Source organism: Seriola aureovittata, chromosome 13 (genome assembly GCF_021018895.1).
Source record: "Seriola aureovittata isolate HTS-2021-v1 ecotype China chromosome 13, ASM2101889v1, whole genome shotgun sequence".
NCBI lineage: Eukaryota > Metazoa > Chordata > Actinopteri > Carangiformes > Carangidae > Seriola > Seriola aureovittata.
Genome location: NC_079376.1, coordinates 16759105 through 16780342, shown reverse-complemented (window position 1 = coordinate 16780342; position 21238 = coordinate 16759105). Strand labels below are relative to the sequence as shown.

Sequence of the window (21238 nt, the reverse complement as noted above, 5' to 3'; positions counted from 1 at the left end):
TCTGACTGTGGACTGATGAATATCTCAACTCTCTGAAGTGGCTTTGTAACTCTTTCAACTTTATGCAAAACAACATTTCTTGATCGTGATTCTTCTTGTGAGGTGTGGTTCACATCAGCAGATGCTTGAATTGTAAACTCAAAATGTTTAAGTGTCTTTTATAAGTCAAAGTAGCTCCAACTCCACTTCGTTTCATTGATTGAACTCCAGGTTTGACAACTCCTGACTCCAGTTAGCTTCAGTTCGTGTCATTAGCAAAGGGTTGGCATACTTTTTCTAACCAACACTGTGAATATTTGAGTGTTTTCAATTTGGACAAGAACAATACAATGATTTGTGCCTCATCAGTTAAAAAAGATTGTGATTGTTCATAATAGTAACTTGGACGAAGGTCCGACCAGATAATTAGGGTTGTAATAGGGGTTTGCTTACTTTTTCTTGCCACTGTATTAATTAACACAAAACGAACAAAAATAATACAATTACTCAAAAGCACAAATGTAGATTTCTCCTTCATACATTTACCTAAAGAATATTGGCTCACATCAGCTTGACTCTAATCAGTATACATTATATGTAGATGTTAAATATTCATGGAATATACACTGGATCATGTTTCCAGCATCCAAAGTCCTAAAATAAGTAAAATAATATTACACAGGACTGTGAAGGAACATCCCTACAAAGCGGATCGTTGTACCTGGTTGTCGCACAACAAATCCTTTCAACACTGCAGCCAATCCTGCTGCCGCAAATATGACTCTTATCTAACTGTAAATGATGTCTACATGTGTAGAGCAGACAAACATATACCTATATGGTGGTGATATATGTTTTAGACCTTTTTAATAAAAAAAAAAAAGTTATGATAAAAATCACCAGCATCTTAACTAAACAGAGCTTGTGGTGGTTCACCAGATGTCACTCCTGTGGTTCCTGGCTGGCTGAGCATTTGCATTAGATATTGCATGCTCTGAAGATTTATTTGAATGATATACAAATGACAGAGAGTCTTTTGTTGAAAGAGCAGTCGGTGTAAATAAAGGACTCTTCATTATGACCACGGGCAGATGTCTGTGCCAGCATTTGATAAAATAATAAGTTGATAACTAAATAAATTCCAGGTGATTTGCTGTTCATAAACAACAGTACTGTCCGTGGAGCGGAGCTGTTTATTTACACTGAACAAGGAAACGATCAAATAGAGTAAATACACCCTCACAATGACAATTAATGAGAAAAGTCACCTGTTAAAGGGCCAGTTCACCCGAACTACAAATAAAACATCTTCTCAGCTACATCTATCAGCGTCTTGTTGAGTTGATGGGAATTTTGTTTCAGTTCAGAACTGAAAAACCACATGAAAAAAATTAAACAGTAACACGTCTATCTAGAAACAGTCTCTCTATAACTCTGCACAGTGTCAACACTTTTTATGTGGACTACAAAGGGCTGCCACTAGGAAGCAGTTCAGATGTAAAACCTGTTTGTAGTGATGTCTGTGGACTGATAAAGATGCTGTTTTTGGAAACAGATTTAAATGTTTTCTTTAAGCACCATAAACAGACAATATTTCACCTCCATTTAGAATTAAAGCTGTTACCCGTCTGGATATGAGGTGAGTATGTTTTCTTTTTGTAATCTGTATGAACTAACCCTTTGATATCAATCTTTTCTCTTACACTGGCTCCGGCTCTACAGGCAGTTTGACAGCAGCACATCCACCTTTAGTCATGTTACATGTTTGTTTTTTTTTTTCATCTTAATTTGCAATGCATATTTCTCGTGGTGCATCCTGTGTACAGTCAGAGTCTACTCAAGAGATAGTAGGCGGTTATGACCATGGTGGAAGTCCACACAGTGGATATATTTCAGCCGTATCTTTAAACTGCAACAAAGGCCAGAGGGTTAGAAGGACAAGATGAATAAGAAAAGATACTTTCTGGAACCTCCAGAGGTCAAAGACTACCTGGTCAAAGGCGACAGATTTACCAAGTGGTCAGAGGTGAGTGGATATTTCAAGTAAATCAGAGCTGGTGAGTATCAACAGTCATGTCATGTTATTTTCATTTCAACAGAATTGTCATTGCCTGATGAGCAATAGGAAGTTTTGTTTAATTCTAACTGTTCAACTTTAATCTTGTTTCTTGGAAAATCAATGTAGTCCTCCAGTTTAAATGACATCATCTAACATCAGCACATCAGCGTCAAGCAGTTCTTTTCCAGAGGTTTAAACTCAGTAAATGCCCAAAATGTATGGACACCAATTCCCTTGTCTCCATCAAGGACTCCACAAAGACCGTTCCTGTCACCATGAAGATGGATCCGAAAGGTTTTTATGTCTACTGGATCAACCAAAGCAAGGTAATCAATATTAAAAGTCTGTAGAAGAAAAATGTCAGGCAGTGTGGACTCACATTCAGCGGGTGATAGAGATGAAATGGCTTTTCATGCATCAGACAAACAACAATCTGACCGATTAAAACATACACCAGTGAGGAGTGGTCATGTTTCAATGATTAGCAACCACAGTGTGTGTAATGTGCTGTGATTAGGATCTGTTAAAAGCTGTGGGATAGCTCAGAGCTGCATTGCACCTTCCGATCCCATCAGCTTGTGGAGATTATTGATTGGTGCTGATGTGGGCTCACCATCCTGCTGCAGCTGAACTGTGATGCACTCGATGGAGAAAGAGCTATTTCTCTTTGTTGCTCCATTTCTCTTTCTCTTTCTCTCTGTCACTGAGGCCCCCTCTGGTTCTCACATCACAAAACCAGTGAAGCCAACATTAAATGTCAGCCGCTACTGCCACGCTGTCGTTGATTATTAAGTGTTCGTGTGCATTTTAAATGGAAAAGCATCACCACACTTTCCTGCATGATGGGTCAGTCTTAACACAAACAAAGTAAATCCCATAGTTTTTGCACTTTGCCAAACGATGACTTGTATCTCAATCCATATTTGGACAGGTGCCTGCATGTTGAAATGATTCTCTGCTTCTTGTTTCTAGGAAACAACGTTCCTGGATGTTGCCACCATCAGAGATACCCGAATAGGAAAACATGCAAAACTTCCCAAAGTGAGTACAGCATTGGTATTTATTGTAATAACATGTAATCTGATTTAATAATCAAGTCAAGCTGGTGTGTTCGTTGTGTAAGAATCTCTGCAGGCATGCAAATACAGTGTCAAGCCTTTAGTTTGCCCATTAGTATGAGAGGCATGTTTGCATTGCAAAAAAATGGCAATGGACACAAGCACTCAGGCTGCCTTACCTACCCCTGCTGCAGAAACAAACAGATGCTCACATAGACAAACATAAACACACACTGAGTCATGATCTGAGATTTCTGTGAGCGAGCTTGTGTGTGTGTTTTGATTCTTTTAGTCAATAGCTGAAAGCCCTCGCTGGCCTCCACAGAGAGTTGGAGTATGTAACCATCGTCATCCCTCACTGAGAGGAAATCTGAAATCTGCTTCCCTTAGGGAGAGCCCAGAGCAGTGCGTCGTCCCAGTTAGGGTGCTGTTGGAGGCACATCCTCCTCTCGGGCCCCTGAGGAGTTTTGGGAAAGTGGTTCCAGTGCTGACGTCAGGTCTGCACTTCTGGAAGTAGCAGATAGAGGGGATTGATTGTAGAATATCATATATAGGAGAGCGGTGCCTAAAATGCTGGTCTTACTTCTGTGTGTGTGTTTGTGTGTGCACACAAGTCTGTGTGGATATGCATATGTTTGCATGTCCTGGTCAGCATATTTGCCTGTGTTGAACAAGCTCCCAGGTGTCCAATCAGTGTAGAGAACAAGTGTTTCAGATGTGATTTTTAAGTATACCAAGGATGAAAATTATATATAAATATATATATACATTTAATAGCTAATTGACAGAGAAACACTGATATCTAATTTGTTATGAAACACATTGCGGGGATATTTTTGCATAATTTCATTCTCTTTATTTCTTTGCTCTGAACAGCACCCCAAAGTTCGCAACGTGTTCAACCTGGACTTTCCAGACAGCAACCATCTCTCCAAAACCCTGACCATAGTCTCAGGCATGGACACAGTGAATCTGACTTACTACAACTTCTTTGCCTCAAAGGAGAAAGTGACACAGGTAATAAACCACTGTATACACTGAGTCTGTGTGTTACTGGCTCTCTGCCCTTCCTCTAGCTGTTTACAATCCTTCCCTTCTGTCACTGATCCCCTCTGATTGTTCTCACACAGCCACCGGTCATTAGCCAGTATACAATGAGGCTTTGATTCCCCCTCCATTACAGCGCCCCCTCTCTCCCTTTTAGTCTTTATTAGACTTTATGACTCCAATACCCGGATTTAATCAACTGTAATGAAACCACAATCGTGTTTTGTTCAAACGCAACATGCACCACTCTCATTTCCTGAGGTGCTATTATGTTAATGCCCTCTAGTGGTAAGTTTGTGTCAATTTAAAAGCCTTTATAATCCTTTCAGAGCTAATGACAGATCAAGCACAATTCATGTTGACACTGAGTGTAACATTGCTTATTGTTTTTGTCTTGAAATGCACATCAGAACTGGGCAAATGACATTCTTGCAATTGCCTACAACGCTGCAAGAAACAATGCATGCAGACAAGTCTTCCTGGATAAAATGTAAGTGAACATCACATCAGTCGGTCACTTGAGCTTGTAGATGCTGAGTGAACACCACATACCACTTCACTTCATCATGTGTAACTCTGCAAATCTTAGGTACGTCCGCATCTCTCTTCACACCAACAAGGACGGCAAGATCCCGGTGAAAAAGTAGGTCAGAGTGCAGCCTTCTGAAGGTGTAGGATGACGAGCAGTGGTTAGTTTGTATGGATTTCCATATTTCCCACTCAATGTTTCACTGTGTCTTCTCTCAGTATTTACAAGATGTTCCCTGCGGATAAGAAGAGGGTGGAAAGTGCCTTAGCATCAGCGCACCTCCCTAAAGGAAAGGTTAGAAACTACACCTTTGTCCACAGGAAATGCACTTCCTGTCACCTCTTCCTTTAATGTGCTGGTGTTTGCTGTGACTCCAGACTTCCCATAGAAATATCTTACAATAATGTAACAGTCCAATTGCCTGATTATTGCGAAATAAGACCACATTATTGAGATAATAAATAATTTTTGATAATCTTTGGAAGAATCATCTGATGTGGATATCACGTGTTCACATTTCAGCATGACACCATGAAGCCTGATGTGTTCACTGAGGCTGCCTTCAAGGCCTTTCTGACGCATCTCTGCCCACGGCCAGAGATCTACGAGATCTTCACTTCTTAGTGAGTCGACCTCTTTTACTTCACTGATTATCATCTGATACGACTGGATAATCCTCAGTTTATCATTTTATATCCTTTATTGTATATCATGTTATTAATTCAGATACACACCTATAGTTTGGCTATTTTACATATAGTTTATTCTTATAATTATTTTCTATCTTGCATTTAGCTTTTTGAGACCTTTTCTACCCCCCCCCCAAAAAAACAAAACAAAATATATATATTTTTTATGACTATTTTCTATCATCATTATGTAGCTCTAAACTTACTCATCTGGCATTCAAATATTCAAATATTCAAAAATTCTTAATACGTATTCTAATTTGGTAGCACAAAGCCACAGGCACCCGATGTAAATTTCATTATACAGGCCTTATGCTTGGCCAGTTCGAGCCTCCAACTCATGCATTAGCTACCTGGCACAGGCTCAGGTGGGAGGCAGCGGTGTGTGATGGGCATGAGAAACGCCATGTGCAAGCTCTGATGTAACTGTCACGTCTTACTGCGTTCTCCAGCTCCACAAAACCCACCATGACAAAGGAGAATTTCACCAAGTTTCTCAACGAGAAACAGAGGGACTCCCGGCTCAACGAGGAGCTTTTTCCACGTCTGCGGCAGGACCAGATCAAGGCTCTGATCGACAAATATGAACCCTGTTCTAACAATACCAACAGAGGTTAGAATCATCGATGACAAGTTTGTTATATGGAGGACCGGCAATTCCCACAGCTTCATAATTATATTTTTGGTTTAAATGCTTCTTGTTCATCTTCAGGCCTGATCTCTCCAGAAGGTCTTCTGTTCTACCTGATGGGGTCGGAGACATCGGTTGTGGTGCAGGACAGGCTGGCTAAGTGTCAGGAAATGACCCAACCCATACCCCACTACTTCATCAAGTCCTCCCACAACACATACCTGACAGGTCACATGCACCAGTTCGATTATAGCCCATAAATCCATGTACCTTATTCCTAAGAGATACTGCACAGTCTATTCGTACGTTGACATGCAACTGTAAGGATCGTTTTTGGGGCATGTTGGGAGATTTTTCTGAGACTTCCTGTCTGTCGCCCTGCAGCTGGTCAGTTCTCCGGTGTGTCCTCTCCGGAGATGTACCGTCAGTGTCTGCTGTCCGGCTGCCGGTGTCTGGAGCTGGACTGCTGGAAGGGCAAACCTCCAGATGAAGAGCCCATCATTACCCACGGCTTCACCATGACAACGGAGATCCTCTTCAAGGTGTTTAGTTTGCATCACTTTCATACATTACCTAATGATTTCTGAACCCCTCCTGATGTTGCACACTGTAAACAAATACAAATACATTGTTCAGACATGAACAGACAATGCAGTCTGAGCACACACAAACAACATGATACTGGAATAGAACTTTTGCTGAAATACTGTTTCAGTAATATTTGTGTTATTTCATTTCATGATCAAACCTGGGACCATGCTCAGCTTGGCAGTAGACAAATTGAAGTTAGGGACTGTCTGAAAAGTGCATACCAAAAGGCCAAGTTCTTTTCAGATTTTTGATAATAACTCTCTCAATTTTTTCACTTGAAACTAACTTTATTTTCACCTCCTCTCATTGCAATTGTCAAAAACTCTAAGTCTAACCCTTAACCTGTTGTATTTCCACTCTTTATTTCCTATCTGGAAGATACAACACAAGTTACCATTTATAATCAATTTCTACTGAAGATTAGCTACACGTGAAATATACAATAACATTTATAAAATATTATTTTAACTGTGAAATGAATATTCTGAAAAGAAATTACTAGTGTTCTGTTTTACAATTAATTTCCCATCTGTTCCATTAACAGTGGTCAAACTTATTCTTTTATGTTTTAGTGCAGAGGCTTGATTACACTTTAATATCTGATTGATTTTGGTACATGTTAAAATTATGTGCTATGATTGTTATTACATATTTCTGGGACAGCTTAACTTAAATATATACTTATGAGGAGTATAAATAGCAGTAGAACAACTCAACCCAGAAAATTAAGCTGATTCATAACAATTCCCGGTTGAAGTTCTTCCCACTTCCACAGAATACGTGCGTGCTCTTGATTATCACATGTCTTGGGCCATTTTCTGTGAGCGCAGTTTGCATTGTCTCAATATGACATCATCTTGTATACACTCAGAGTGCCACAATGTATCATGGGTACATGATACGCCTATATATTCTCTGCTTGCCTTTCATTCACATCCATGTGCACATTAAAGAGCAAAAGCGTGTTAAGGCTGAAAAGGACACAGTAACACACAAACACACACATACACACCCTGGGCAGGCAAGCACCCCCGTCATCCTCTTCATCCTCTCGCACTCAACACTTCCTTTTAAGGGCAGCCAGAGCACCACTGTCCCAGGGGCCCGGACGCAACACCTCACTTCAGTTTACTGTCAGCCTCTGGATGTGATAGGTTTGGAGCTGCCTTCCGGTCCTCTGCATAGTAGCAATAGTTGTCTCCCTTCATCTTTTGGGAGAATAGTCATGATTGGTTCCGTCTGTCGGCCACACATCCTTTCAATGACTCTATTCTCTTTGTACCCATCTTTTTTCTCCTGGTTGCTGTTGTGTTATCTGCTTGTTTGTGATTTCTGCTGCTTTAACCTTTTTTTTTTTTTTTTTTTTTCAAATCTAATTCATATAAAAGTCTTGTTGAATGAATCCTTTAAAAAAAAACAAAAAAACAACAACAACAAAAAAAACTAAAACCAACATGTCTTTTTGTGATGTGTGACAGGATGTGATTGAGGCCATAGCTGAGAGCGCCTTCAAGACCTCACAGTACCCTGTTATCCTCTCGTTCGAGAACCACGTCGACTCGTAAGAGCTTTTCCATGAACTCATGCCATGTAATGCTATTAGCACAATGTAATAAGGTAATAATGGTCCGATGCCATTATACCAAATGGTGTATTGATGGAAAATATTAAGGACGTCATTCTGGCAGTAACAGTGTAAAGTAACAGATGCGTCTCTGCTTTGTTACAGGGTGAAACAGCAGGAGAAGATGGCCAACTACTGCAAAACCATATTTGGTGATGCCCTGCTAACAGAGCCGCTGGACAAATACCCTGTGAGTGCACTGCTGCAACACAGCTCACTGTCAAAATAATAGAGTTAGATAAAGTTTGTATATGGGGATTTGTTAAACAGAACACTTTGTCTGATAAATCAGATAAAGCATTATCATGTTACGCTGTGTGACTCAGCTGAGGTCTGCAGAGTAACCGCATTAACATGAAGGAATGACAAAGTTCAACTTTCATGTTTGTCCTCTTTCTTACCTCTGCTAGACATGATCCTATTGGCTCACATACTCCAGCCAGCCACTATATATCCGATAGTCATTTGTAACAGCTAACGTGTGTTCACCTCCACTCAGCTGTGTGTGTGTTTGTACACTGCCATGCAAACATGAGTGTTGATGGATATTCCTACTTAATTCAAAGGAGCGTATTTCTAATAAAAAAGAAATAATGTGGACATTCTGTTGTGTCCTCAGTGGTAGCAACAGCCATGACCACATACTTTTCTTTCTTCTTCTCTTTGTGTCTGAGATCCAGCTGAAGCCAGGCCAGCAGATCCCCAGCCCATCTGAGCTCATGGGCAAGATCCTCATCAAGAACAAGAAGGGCAGCCACGAAAAACCAGCCCAGACTAAGAAAACCACCACAGCAGCCACCACCGACCAGACCACAACCACAACCACAACCACAGCTGCACCCAACCAGGTCCCAAACAGCACTCCTCAGGATCCCGCAAACCCAGCACCCAGCACCCAGGAGACCCAAGGTGGACGAGAAAGACATCGAGCCAAATCAGATTACAGATTAAAAATAGGCCTGTGTAGTTATTTTTAGGGTTTACTGACATTTTGTTTATATATTTAACCAGAGGGCGACGCAGCTGTGGAGGAGAACGAGGAGCAAGAAGACGCAGAGGAACAGGATGAGGAGAAAATGAAGACATCAGATGAGGTAGTAGGATGAGATATGTCATCTGCGTCCGGCTAGAACAGTTCAAACTTCAGTTGACTTCCTGTCAATCCCCCACAGGGCACAGCTGGACAAGAAGTGACAGCGTACGAGGCAATGTCATCCCTGGTCAACTACATCCAGCCCAGCAAATTCATCTCTTTTGACAATGCCAGAAGTACGTCTTTGCCACATAAATTTAACCCAAACTCAGACAAATAGGTTTAACAACATACACTTAAAAAAAAAAAAAAAAATCACAAGTAAACAAATCAAAGTTGGAGCGAGTTATGAAGTTCCTGATTCCTATTTTCTTCCTTCACAGAGAAAAACAAGAGTTACGTCATCTCGTCTTTTGTGGAGACCAAAGGGGAGGCAATGATTTCCAAGACTGCTGTTGAATTTGTGGAGTATCCTTTAAGAGTGCTGCAGATTGTTAAGCTCCCCAAAAAACAAAAACAAACATGTTCAAATGAGAACATAAATATGTGGCTTTATTTTGTCATAAGAATATATTGGCTCACATACAAAATACAGAGATGTAACATTGTGCTTCTTTAACCATCTTTCTCAGATACAATAAGAGGCAGATGAGCAGGATTTACCCCAAAGGAACAAGGATGGACTCATCCAATTACAGCCCACAGCCTTTCTGGAATGCAGGCTGCCAGATGGTGGCGCTCAACTACCAGACCATGGGTAGAAATGGACACTCAATGCATGCACGCATGATAACCACTCAAAATGTCATAAATGTGTTGCAGGGCATGAAAGCATGTAACCATTTGCAGTTCTTGTTTAATCACTTATTGATTCTGACTTACTTAAAATGCATTTGCTCTGTTCTAAGACCTGAGCTTCTGCTTTTCACCACAGCGGGTCAGTGTTGCACCTCTTTGAGCTGCACAGGCCTCTGCTGTCCTGTGCATCCTAAATGCTCGCTGCTCCTCCTTGTGCCGGAGAGAAGGGAGGCATGAATTGTCTGCTTTGTGTCTATTTCCAGATTTCCCCATGCAGCTGAACATGGCTCTGTTTGAGTTCAACGGCAGAACGGGTTACCTCCTCAAGCACGATGTCCTGCGCCGCAGCGACAAGAAGTTTGACCCTTTCTGTGACAGGATTGACACGGTTGTGGCAAGCACGCTGACCATAAAGGCAGGTTCACGGCCTTGTCATTATCATGCCCCTCCGACTTTAACCACCCATGCAGTGTGTTTGGCGTAGGCCTGCCAGGTTCTGTGGAATATAAATACAAGAAGGCAACAATTCAAAGTGTAAATAATGACTTTAAATCTGCAGTTAAAATTGTTTATACATTAAAGCTGCATCATTTATTGCATTGTAGGGAAACAGATGAACCAACTGTGCTATATGTGTAGAGCTGACAGCTGTTTTTGCTCCTCTAAACTGAGCAATAAAATTACCCTCAATAGCCTTGGGAAGTCTGTGTTTGTTTGTGTGTGTGTGTGTGTGTGTGTGTGTGTGTTTGTTCGTGTGTGTGTGTGTGTGTGTGTGTGTGTGCAGCCATGTTCACTTGGTTTTTTCTCTAGTTTCAATTCAGAGTCCGTGATAATACAAGCTTCCTGCTGCGACTGATAAATAGTTCCTGGTATTCAGCAGACTCCGCATGAGTGAAAACCCTGAGCTCTATTTATATCCACTGTGTCCTGAGCATGGATCCACACAACAGGACACATCCATAACCTCAACCAGCTCGCACATTCATGTCCTCAAATCTTATTCATCTCTCTCTAGATCTATTCGGGCCAGTTTCTGTCTGACAAGAGTGTGAAAACAGGGGTGGAGGTGGAGGTGATCGGGCTGCCGGGAGACCCCAAAAAGAAATATCGCACCAAGTGGTCCAGCACGCCCAACGCCATTAACCCAGTGTGGAATGAGGAGCCTTTTGTTTTTGAGAAGGTGCTCTAAACATGCTCAGATATGAGGGTGAATGTGTTTATGACAGCTCGGCCATTACAACCTGCTCTGCTGCTGTTGGTCTTAATATATTTGTTGTTGGATAGATCCTGCTCCCAGAAATGGCCTCTCTAAGAATCGTAGTCCATGAGGAGAACGGTAAATTCTTGGCACACAGGATCATCCCACTTGATGCCATCCAATCAGGTCAGAGAAAAAAAAAAGCAAAAAAAAAAACACTTTACGTCATGTTTCATCTAATCTACATAATTTAAAACTTCACTGAGTCATCCAAGGCCTCGGAGTGTTTGCTAACTTCTTTTAGCCAGCCACTGGATCAGGGGAGCTGCTGCCTTGTTTTTCATTCACAATGGTTTGTTTTATGCCCTGCAGGCTTCCATCACATCTGCCTGCGCAGTGAGAGCAACTTGCCGCTCACTTTGCCCGCTCTCTTTGTCTACATTGAGGTCAAGGACTATATCCCTGCTGCCTTTGCAGGTGCTTGGCTCTTCACTTTTTCTCTTTTTGTGAAAGAGAAGAAAAAAAACAACCTCTGCTGTAATTGAATTCATGCTGTCAGTGATAGTTAGGGACAAGATCCTGGCTAGATTTAAATAGGATGTCCGGAAGCATACAGCTTTTTTTTTTTTTTCAGTTTGGTAAATTTTAAATGGCAAATTATGCCTTGCTGCACACTGATGTATTTGATTCTCCCTCAGATTTCACAGATGCCTTATTTAACCCAACAAAGGGCACAGAGAAGACAACAAAGACCCCAAAGGAGGTAATGAAAAGCTGCTCAGCCATCATCCACCAAAATTGACATATCACTAATGTCCCCAGTTCCCCTATAAAACCTTAACAGCACTAATGAACTTCTTGGAAGACGACCAGGCCTGTTAGATTGTGATGTTCCCGTCCTTTTTTGTGCCCACGCAGTCATCAGCTGACTACATTTCCCCCTACGAGTTGCCTCTTGCGGCCGAAACCCCCACGGACAAAGCTAAGGAAAGTGAAGCCCCCGTCATAGGTAAGAAAGCTTGTGAAGGGGACACAGTTCAGAGTTCAGCTTTAGTATGACCCTCTTGAAACAGGTCTCTGTATTTGATCACTGAACATTTCTGCCTCCCTTAGAAAAGGCTGCATCTGAACCGACACCGCCTGTTGATGCCACTGACCAATCGTCCCAGTCGGCTCCAGAAACAAGTGCAGAAGAAGCTAAAGAAGAGGCAGTGAACACAACAGATACTCCACAGCCTGCAGCAGAGCCTCTTCAAACTCCTGATACAGCTGCTGCTGCTGCTGCTGAAGATCCAGCACCAGATGCAGGAACATCTGACCCCCATCCCGAAGTCACTCCTTCCCCTGAGGAGGAGGCTGCCCCTGAAAAAGAAGCGCCCCCGGAGGCTGCCCCTGAAAAAGAAGCGCCCCCGGAGGCTGCCTCTGAAAAAGAAGCGCCCTCAGAGTCAGAGGCAGCTCCCGAAACCAAAGATGAACCGGTAAATGACTCCAGCACTGACCCTGAGCCTGCTTCAGATGATAAAGCAGGCACAGAGGAGGCTTCAGGAGCGCCTGCTGCTGCTGCTGCTGTGGTCGTGCCCTGTCCGGCCAGCACATCGCCAGAGTCTGCAGGATCGAATGACTCATCTGAGCCGCCGGCGTGCAGTGAAGGTAACAGTGAAATGCTTCATGTGCTGTGCTCATCACAGTGTCTCTACTGTCAATACACTTTAGGAAAAAGGTAAAACACAGACCAATTTAGAGGTGTTTTTGTGTTGAAGGGATTTATTATGAATGCACAACTCCTGCCAACACAAGCCAGAGGATTCTCACAACAAACCCCTGTGTGTTTATGCTGCAGAGCCTTCGACTGTGACTACTGAGGAACTGACACAGCACAAGAACTATCTGAAGGTCATCAAGCGCCAGGAGAAAGAGATGAAAGAAACCGAAAAGAAGTATCAGAAAAAAGGAGAGGACCTGATTCAAAAATACTCTGACTCCTTCAAGGCCATGATGAAGAAAACCTCTCTAAAGAAAAAAGAGTGAGAGGGGATTTTTTTTTCTCCTATTTTTTGTCATTTTGTGTTTTATTATTAGTTTCAAGCTGAAATATGGACGGGGAAAAACATGCCTGACAAAAGCGGCTTGGATAGTGTTGATTGAGGAGCGCTGTCACGTTATCATTTCAGAGCAAGGGAACCCATCTGTCCAATTGTTTACGTTTAGTCATTCACCAAAAACTGCTGTGTTTCCTTTAAAGCAGCAGTGAATTCTACAGCGTATTAATATTGACTCACTAATGAAGTTGTTGTTGTTTTGGTCAGTGTTATTAATGAGATTATATTTGGAAGCACAGAGAATATTCCTCAGCTAATGTGTTTTTCTGTCTGAAGCAGAATATTAGAGGATGAAGAGAACAACTAAATGAATATGGATCTTAGTCTTCCACACAAAGCTTTCAGGATGAAACGTATTATTCAAGGCCGCATGAGCATCACTCTATAGGATTTCCAGTAACTGCATGGTTGTACCATTATTTGTCTACTTGGAGGGGTAGTGGCTGTTAGTCAGTAATTCTATTCCCCTTGCATTAGTCCTATTGTGTCATGTTTTGTGCCCTGCAGGGGAGGGGGAGGCACCTCGGACTCCAGCGTGAAGACGGAGCAGGTGAAGGAGCAGAAAGAGAAAATGCAGGTCGAGCTGCAAGCTCTGTGGACGGAGCAGAACGATCAGCTGAAGAAGAAGAAAGAGCAGTTTGCTACAGAGGTTTGCAAAATATAGATTCATTTTCAAAGTCCACTCAGAGAAAAGTTTTGTCCCCCATTCACAAAAAAAAAAAAAGGCATCACTATTTGGAAGTACCTCAGGATATTTCCTCAAACCCTGTGCCTTAAAGCTGCCCTAATATCAATAATTTCACAATAACAATTGATCACATCAGTACACGTGAAAGCAGTCACTGGCAGTTACAAACCCGCAGAGAATTATCACCCACCTTTAGTTCCTCTCGACTCTACAAGGTGTTTTAAAGCCTTTCAGCTCATTGTTTTGGTTTTTCTTGCTTGTATATTTGCTGTTCTGGCTCAGTCTCACTGCTCTCATCAGCGTCGTTTCCAGCAGCAGCAGCAGCAGCAGCAGGCGACTGTCTTCAGTGAAGATTCTCTAAAAAGCCAACTGTACACTACCTGCTCAGCACCAGACAGCAGACCGGTCAAGTTAGCGAATAGCTGGTGAACACAGTGGAGCATTTCTCAGCTAAAGAGTTGGTGGAGATGAAAACAGAGATAAAAGGAGAGTAAATATTGGACTTACATTTCATGTTTTGTACAAGTTAAGCCACAACAACACAACAAGTCTTTCTTTATGATGTGATAATATGTCACCCGCTTGTTCTGCTGCTCCCAAGTGTTGCTCTCAACGTCCTCTCCTTTACAAAGGCCAATATTGTGCTTTTTACTTCACTGAACTATTTGACTCCGGTAGTACAAGCAAAATATATTATCATTTGAAAAAATATGATGGATTATTGTAGGTTAAATGAACCCAATAATAAATAAAGCAATTAAAATCAGTTCCACTATTATGAGATTTGACATAAAACTGTAGCTGATCAACTAATACATCACTGATAATAATCCAGTGGCAATAATATAACAGTCTCACAGGGGCTATTATGTATAATAATTAGTCTTATTTTTCATACTTAAGTACATTTTGCAGATGAAACTGAAACTTTGAATGCAGGGTTTTTACTTGTAATTGTCATAATTGAATGGTCCTTTAGTCATTTGGCATCTTGAACAGAAATAGTTCATCTGTGTAGCAATAGAGTTATTTTCTCAAGTTGTTTCTCAAATGCATTTTCAATCTTTTTTTTTCCTAATCAAAAAGTCAAGATCTGCTCCTTGTCCCAACTTGGTTCCTTTCTTGTGCTCTCCTCATGCTCTGCCACTGGCTGTCTTTATTATATCTAATGATTCACTCCTAAAATAAGATTCATCTCCATTGTTCAGGATGCATTCACATCTCTCATGGAGCACCTGATTTTACCTCTCTGTGCTGTGTGTCGGGGATTAGAGGCAAGCAGCCAGCGCTGTAGATGCTCTATTGATTATGCATCAGACCTAGGTGCTCGGGGCTGCTCTTAGCATGAGCTCTGAATCTGCATGAGACTGAGGGGTCAATCAGGTAATTTTTCAAAGGTTGCCACCTCAGTAAAGTGTGGATCGTACTGTAGAAGTGCTGTGGAGTTAGGTGACAGTTAGCATCTTGCTCACAGGTCTTAAACCTAAAACCAGAGGGGCCGAACTTTTGTTTGGCTTGAGGAAGAAAGACTTTAATCAATCACACAAGGCAGGGACACTGTTAGAGTGACTCACGTCTCATTATCTGTCTTTATCTTGGTTGTGATTGTGTCACTTCCTTCTTCTGTTGTGACAGAGACTGACCAAACTGTTGGAGATGGCCACAGAGAGACACACCAGTGAAGTGAAGACCCTGGAGAGGTGTGATCACACGTACAACACATTTGGGACATGCTGTACACACTGAGAGGGCTTTGCTGTGTCTGTCCAATCTGTGCCTTGAGATTTTAGTGACACTTTCCGTGTGTGTGTGTGTGTGTGTGTGTGTGTGTGTGTGTGTCATCTGAGGTGAAAAATTTGACATTTTGCATAGAGAATACCTCAGACAGTGAATGATTCTCCTCAATGTCCGGGTCCTCCAATGTCCTTGACTAGCTTATGGTGTGCATGTGTGTGTGCATGTGTGTGCGTGTGTGTGCGTGTGTGTGCGTGTGTGTGTGTGTGTGTGTGTGTGTGTGTGTGTGTGTGTTATCCCAAGTCCCCAGCTGGCGGATGGTTATCTCAGGACAACCATTATGCAACAGGTGTTTAAACAGCACCAGGGGAGCCAAGGCAGCCCTGGACATCTACCTGTCCACACAAACACCATGATATTGCATTTAAGCCTTTCTATCACTGTAAAGAAAAGGTCACATCGGACACATGCAGCTCTGCAGCTCTTGTTTCAAGGAAGAGGCTTGTTTATAGGACAACTTTTCATTTTTACATTTCAAATCAAGTCCTTACTTTCTGTCTTTGTCCTCACTTTCTGTTTCTGTCTTATTTTGCAGTGAAGCCAAAGATAAAATGAAGAAAACGCTCTCAAAATCTTCATCCTCAAAGAAAGCAAAGTGAGTTCTTAGCATGACCTTGCCTTCACTTACTGTATGTGTTTCCATTCACTGCCATTCCTCCGACCGAATTACAGCTTGATGTCCAAGATGAAAAGAGATGTGAGAAGACAAATGATGAGGAGCAGCTCAGCCTTTTACTTATCTGCCACATGGCACTGCACATTTAGCCGGGTTTGTTTTGATGAATTTTTAACACCATGTACAAGAGGTCTAATTGAAAATGATTAATTATCTTCTCTTAGGCTTAAAAAGGCCATGAGCACCGAGATGTTGGATGAGAACAGTCAGTCCGATGGTGCAGTAAGTATAAACGTCTTTCATCAAACTTGTTGAAAGAAGTTTTGTACATGTATGTGTACAATTAAAGGAATACATTTCTTTTACTTGTGCTTATTTGCTTTTTTTCCGAGTCAGATCAGAGGATCGATACCACTCCCACGTCTTAATGGGAAGCTACAGCCAGCAGCAGGTTAGCTTAGCTTAGCATAAAGACTGTAAACAGGGGGAAAGGGCTTGCCTGGCTCTGTCTGGTAATACGATCTGTCGACAAACACCTCTAAAAGTTAAGATATTAATTGTTCTTAATTTCTTCTTAAAGGGGTTTGTGACAATAAGTAAAAACTCATTGCGCTTTGCTTGGAAATAGTCATAAAACAGTAACTTGTGGGCTCATCTTTTTACACTTTGATTTTTGTATGGATTACAAATCAAGGACAAATCAAATCAAATCAAGTCAGAAAGCTGACAATGAGATACAATAAAATATTTAAAAAAAGAAAAAAAAGAATAATAGAAGAACAGAATAGAAATACAATAAAATAGAATAATAAAAGAATAGGTAAAATACAATACAATGGCAGTAGCTTCATATTTACTGAACAGACAACATAGTGAGAGTCATCTTCAAATCCAAATCTAACTCTTGGCAAGACTGCATTCTTGCAGTCTTGCCAAGAGTTAGATTTGAAGATCACTCCCACCATCATGTCTGTTCAGTGAATATGAAGCTACTGTCAGCATATTTCCCAAAATGTCTCCAAGCTAAGGTAACTGGCTGCTAGCTGCAGCAACATGTTTAACGTACAGCTGTGAGAGTGGTACCAGACTTCTCATTTGGCTCTCAGTAAGAAAGTGAACAAGCTCACCACCTTGAACATATTCATGTTTATTACTGTCAAAGCTGACACCTAAGATCTACTGGTCTGTTCAACACCTATTGTATTTAACAGTGTAACTATGGTTACAGAGAGGCAGCAAGTCTCTAAAGATTTGAAGAAAAAAAAAAATCACCTTAGGCATGTAACAGTACTTTCCTTTCATACATCTGCACACATGTTCACATATAATACAGTCACGTGTTGCTAACAGATACACACACGCACGCACACACATACACACACACACACACACACACACACACACACACACACACATTGTTGAACTGTAAGCACACATGAGAATGCACACCCATTCACCCACAAAACACCCACATACGCCAACACACAGAGACACCTTTTACCCACTGAGTAAAGTGCAGCGGGCCCTGACCATAGGCCAGGCTTGTGCATTACTCAGAAGCTGTTTACAGGGAGCGGGCTAATCCATGCGTGGTCGATGACTCACTGAGCTCTGCTCCTGTTCCTCTGTTGGCTCATCAAGATTCAAACCCGTTGTATCTGGGTTAAAGACCCGGCTATTTCACTCTGCTCCTTTCCGGTTGGCTCTGTTTGGATAGCAGAAAAAACAAAAACCCAGACCCCCCCCCCCCCCCCCCCTTACACATTAGGGTTGTGTTGCAGTTCACTTTGATCTACTTAATCAACATTCACCAATTAATTACCACAACTATTTATAAAACAATCACTTGTTTGATCAGCACAGCCTCAGTACTGGATGGCCAGCTGAAATAAGGGCTGTGTAACCGAACTGGACAAATCCGACCTGTTGTGACTTAACTGTATTGATTCTCTTGCTCCGGTTGCTTCCCGTGGGTCCGTTCCTCTCTGGATATGCACACACATATGCACTCACAGGGAGAAACATGAGCGGCTGAAGTGCTTATAGACATGCAAACAGTCTTTATCCCCTCACTTGATACTATATGCACACAGACTTAAACCACAGATCAATATGTTTTTCAGTAGTGACACGTTGTATTGTTACAGTCCTCAGATCACAGCCCGCAGCAAGAGGCTCTGAAGAAGAAACAGGCAGCTACACTGGAAGAAATCAAGACCCTGACTAATCAGGTACACACTCTTGTCACTTACAGCTCATTTTGAACAAAAACCAGGAACTCAATTTATTGTATGTTCAAATGGGGAAGTAAAAGTTCATTTTCCACATTCTTAGGGAAATGTGTCAGATTTACCGATAAGCAAGTTTCAGCACCGCAGACTCTGATGGTTCCTCGACAATCAGAAAGTGGAATATCATGAGCAGCATGTTTTTACCATCTGGAGCTATCCTACAGCTTCTAAATTTAATCCCTGGTTCCTCATGTCAAAAAGCAGATTTAAGGCGCTTTTTCCACCAAAAGTTGCAGCAACTTTAATTTTCCAAGGACCAATGTCCAGGAACTTTTCCCAGGGGTAGAAGTTCCTACAGCACGTTGTTATTTGCGTTCCCACAGAAGGGAATTTTTTGGTTGTTAAAACTATCTTCCCGGATTTTGATTTAGACTGTGGTTCCTCACCCATATGCAAATGTAATACATACATCTATTGAATTTCCATATATGAAATAATAAAATAAAAACATGTATGTAAAAATGATATATAAAACCTATTAGAAACTGGAAAACATTCATATATTGACATATGTTTAACCCATATAGATATGTATGTATGCTTATATTGTAGACATATGTAAATATATATCCGTCCCAAAGCCTGTCAATATCTATTGATATTATGTACAGTTGGGTTCAAAAGTCTGAGACCACTTTCCCAGAATTGGAGAATGGACATTAAAATTAATAACCTCTCTAATGGTGGGTCTTCCCCCATAAAGTGACTGTGTAAATAAGTTTTGTTTCCACAGTGTGATTAAAATGTAAATTCTTCTGCACACATACATATACACACATCTAAAATGCAAACTATGCCAACAACAAATCCCTGTTTTTCAAATACATTGGCCATGTGTCCATTCAGTGATTGTACACGGTGCTGTGGTGTGACACATCCAGTTCAGGCAATTGAGAAAGTACAAACCAAGCTCCCACCGCTGTATATGATGTCAGCGCACTTTTTAATGACAGTGCTTTGCTTTGAATTAGTGAAACCCTGGCAGTTGGTACTGAGAAAGGAGGTGTTAGATGGTTGACGCTTGAACACCAGATGGATGGGGTGTTTTTATGTCTCACCATAGTATTAGCTTACAAATACAGTTTTTGATACTGCGAGAAGCAGTGGGAGGAATTCAAGTGAGGCTTTAAAAAGCAAAGCAACAAATGAGGATAATTTATTTGCTTTAAACAGTAGAGCTAAACAATGCCATATGTATTTAACATCATTGACTTAGTATTGAACCACTTTCCTTAATGCAGGCACATTGCATGTTACATGTTATTATATATTCTGAAATCTAGAATCAATCCGTGCCACTTATCTTTATTCTTCCTCTTGTGAATACAGAAATTCCTTTCTCTAAAGATTATGATTAGCACCTGGCGGATAAAAAAAATAAGCTTTAAAGCTTTAAAAAAGCTTTTAACCTCTGACTGACTTTTGGCCTCACGTGTCTGCAGCTCAATCAGGAGGCCCTGAAGGAGCACGAGCAGAAACTGAGGTCTCTGCCAGCGGAGGTGAGGGATGCAGTTAATGTCTGTGTGGGGGCTCACTTTCCTGAACTGGTTGACCAGGCTGGAGACAAGAAGGTGGAGGGAGGCGGCTTCTATGGAGATGTCTTCCTTGGTTAAGCTTGCCTTTTGATCCCTGAGCCCTCAGTGTCACCTTGTCTTAACTTTTTAAAAACTTTTTATCACTTTTACATTTATTTTTCAACCTGTTACATAATCTATGGTCTAACTTTAGTTTATTCAATTAGGGAGCTGTGTGTGACATTTCAGTTTAGATTTCGGTGCTATTCGTAAAGAAAGTATTTTTTAGGGACTTTTAAACCATAATAAGGTTTTCATGGGTGTCAGGTAGACCAAAAGTTAGATTATTTGGAAATGATTTTAATTTTCTTTTTGACTCTTTATTTTAGTTGCTTTTCATTAGTAAAAAAAAAGACAAAAACAAAACACCCTCAACTGGGCTATTCAGGGACAAATATCTTCCAGATGAAAAGCCTCACAGTCTCTTTTCTGTTCTCTTAATGAGTTTAAAAATGGGAATAAATGAAGCACGAAAAATGTGGCGGCATCAGTCTGCCGGCTGAATCAAGACAATGACTCTCTCTGTAACAATTGAGCACAGCTTGATTTTACTTCTGTGATCCTCCTTGAAGCCACAGCAAAACTGAGCATTAGGTGTGTTGAACCCACACAGCAAGTTTTGCAGAATGAAGTAAAGGTACATTTATACTGTCACAACAACAATCAAGATAAGGCCATAAAAAACTAGAATTACCACTTCACAGTTGTATACCTCCGCCAACTAGTCAAGTTTACATCCATGTCTGTCCAGAATCATACAACATATGTAGTGAAGACTTTGATTATTGGTATTAAGTGTATTTTTTTCAGTTGTGATATAGAGATATATAAATAAAATAGATGTGCCTTGACTTTGTCAAGCTTTGTTGTTCTTGTTGGGCATACTGTATTAGTGTTAGTTCATTGAGAGAAATAAAAAACAGTCAAATTCCTTGTATGT

At 41.2% G+C, this 21238-nt stretch overlaps 1 protein-coding gene across 1 annotated transcript; it reads left to right on the top strand.

Moving 5' to 3' along the window:
- Positions 1 to 1921: 1921 nt before the first annotated feature.
- plcb2 (phospholipase C, beta 2) lies at positions 1922 to 21213 on the top strand. The gene is made up of 32 exons (XM_056392724.1): positions 1922 to 2005; positions 2287 to 2364; positions 3011 to 3079; positions 3973 to 4113; positions 4554 to 4633; positions 4733 to 4786; positions 4891 to 4966; positions 5195 to 5295; positions 5814 to 5974; positions 6074 to 6220; positions 6377 to 6534; positions 8062 to 8144; positions 8313 to 8397; positions 8888 to 9116; positions 9219 to 9301; positions 9380 to 9476; positions 9624 to 9708; positions 9873 to 9997; positions 10302 to 10453; positions 11054 to 11218; positions 11323 to 11422; positions 11609 to 11713; positions 11935 to 11999; positions 12155 to 12245; positions 12350 to 12886; positions 13077 to 13260; positions 13843 to 13984; positions 15659 to 15723; positions 16353 to 16412; positions 16658 to 16715; positions 18581 to 18664; positions 20167 to 21213. Exons 1-32 carry the CDS (start codon positions 1922 to 1924, stop codon positions 20335 to 20337), a joined length of 3915 nt encoding a protein of 1304 aa, XP_056248699.1. The 3' UTR covers positions 20338 to 21213.
- The last annotated feature ends 25 nt before the right edge of the window (positions 21214 to 21238 follow it).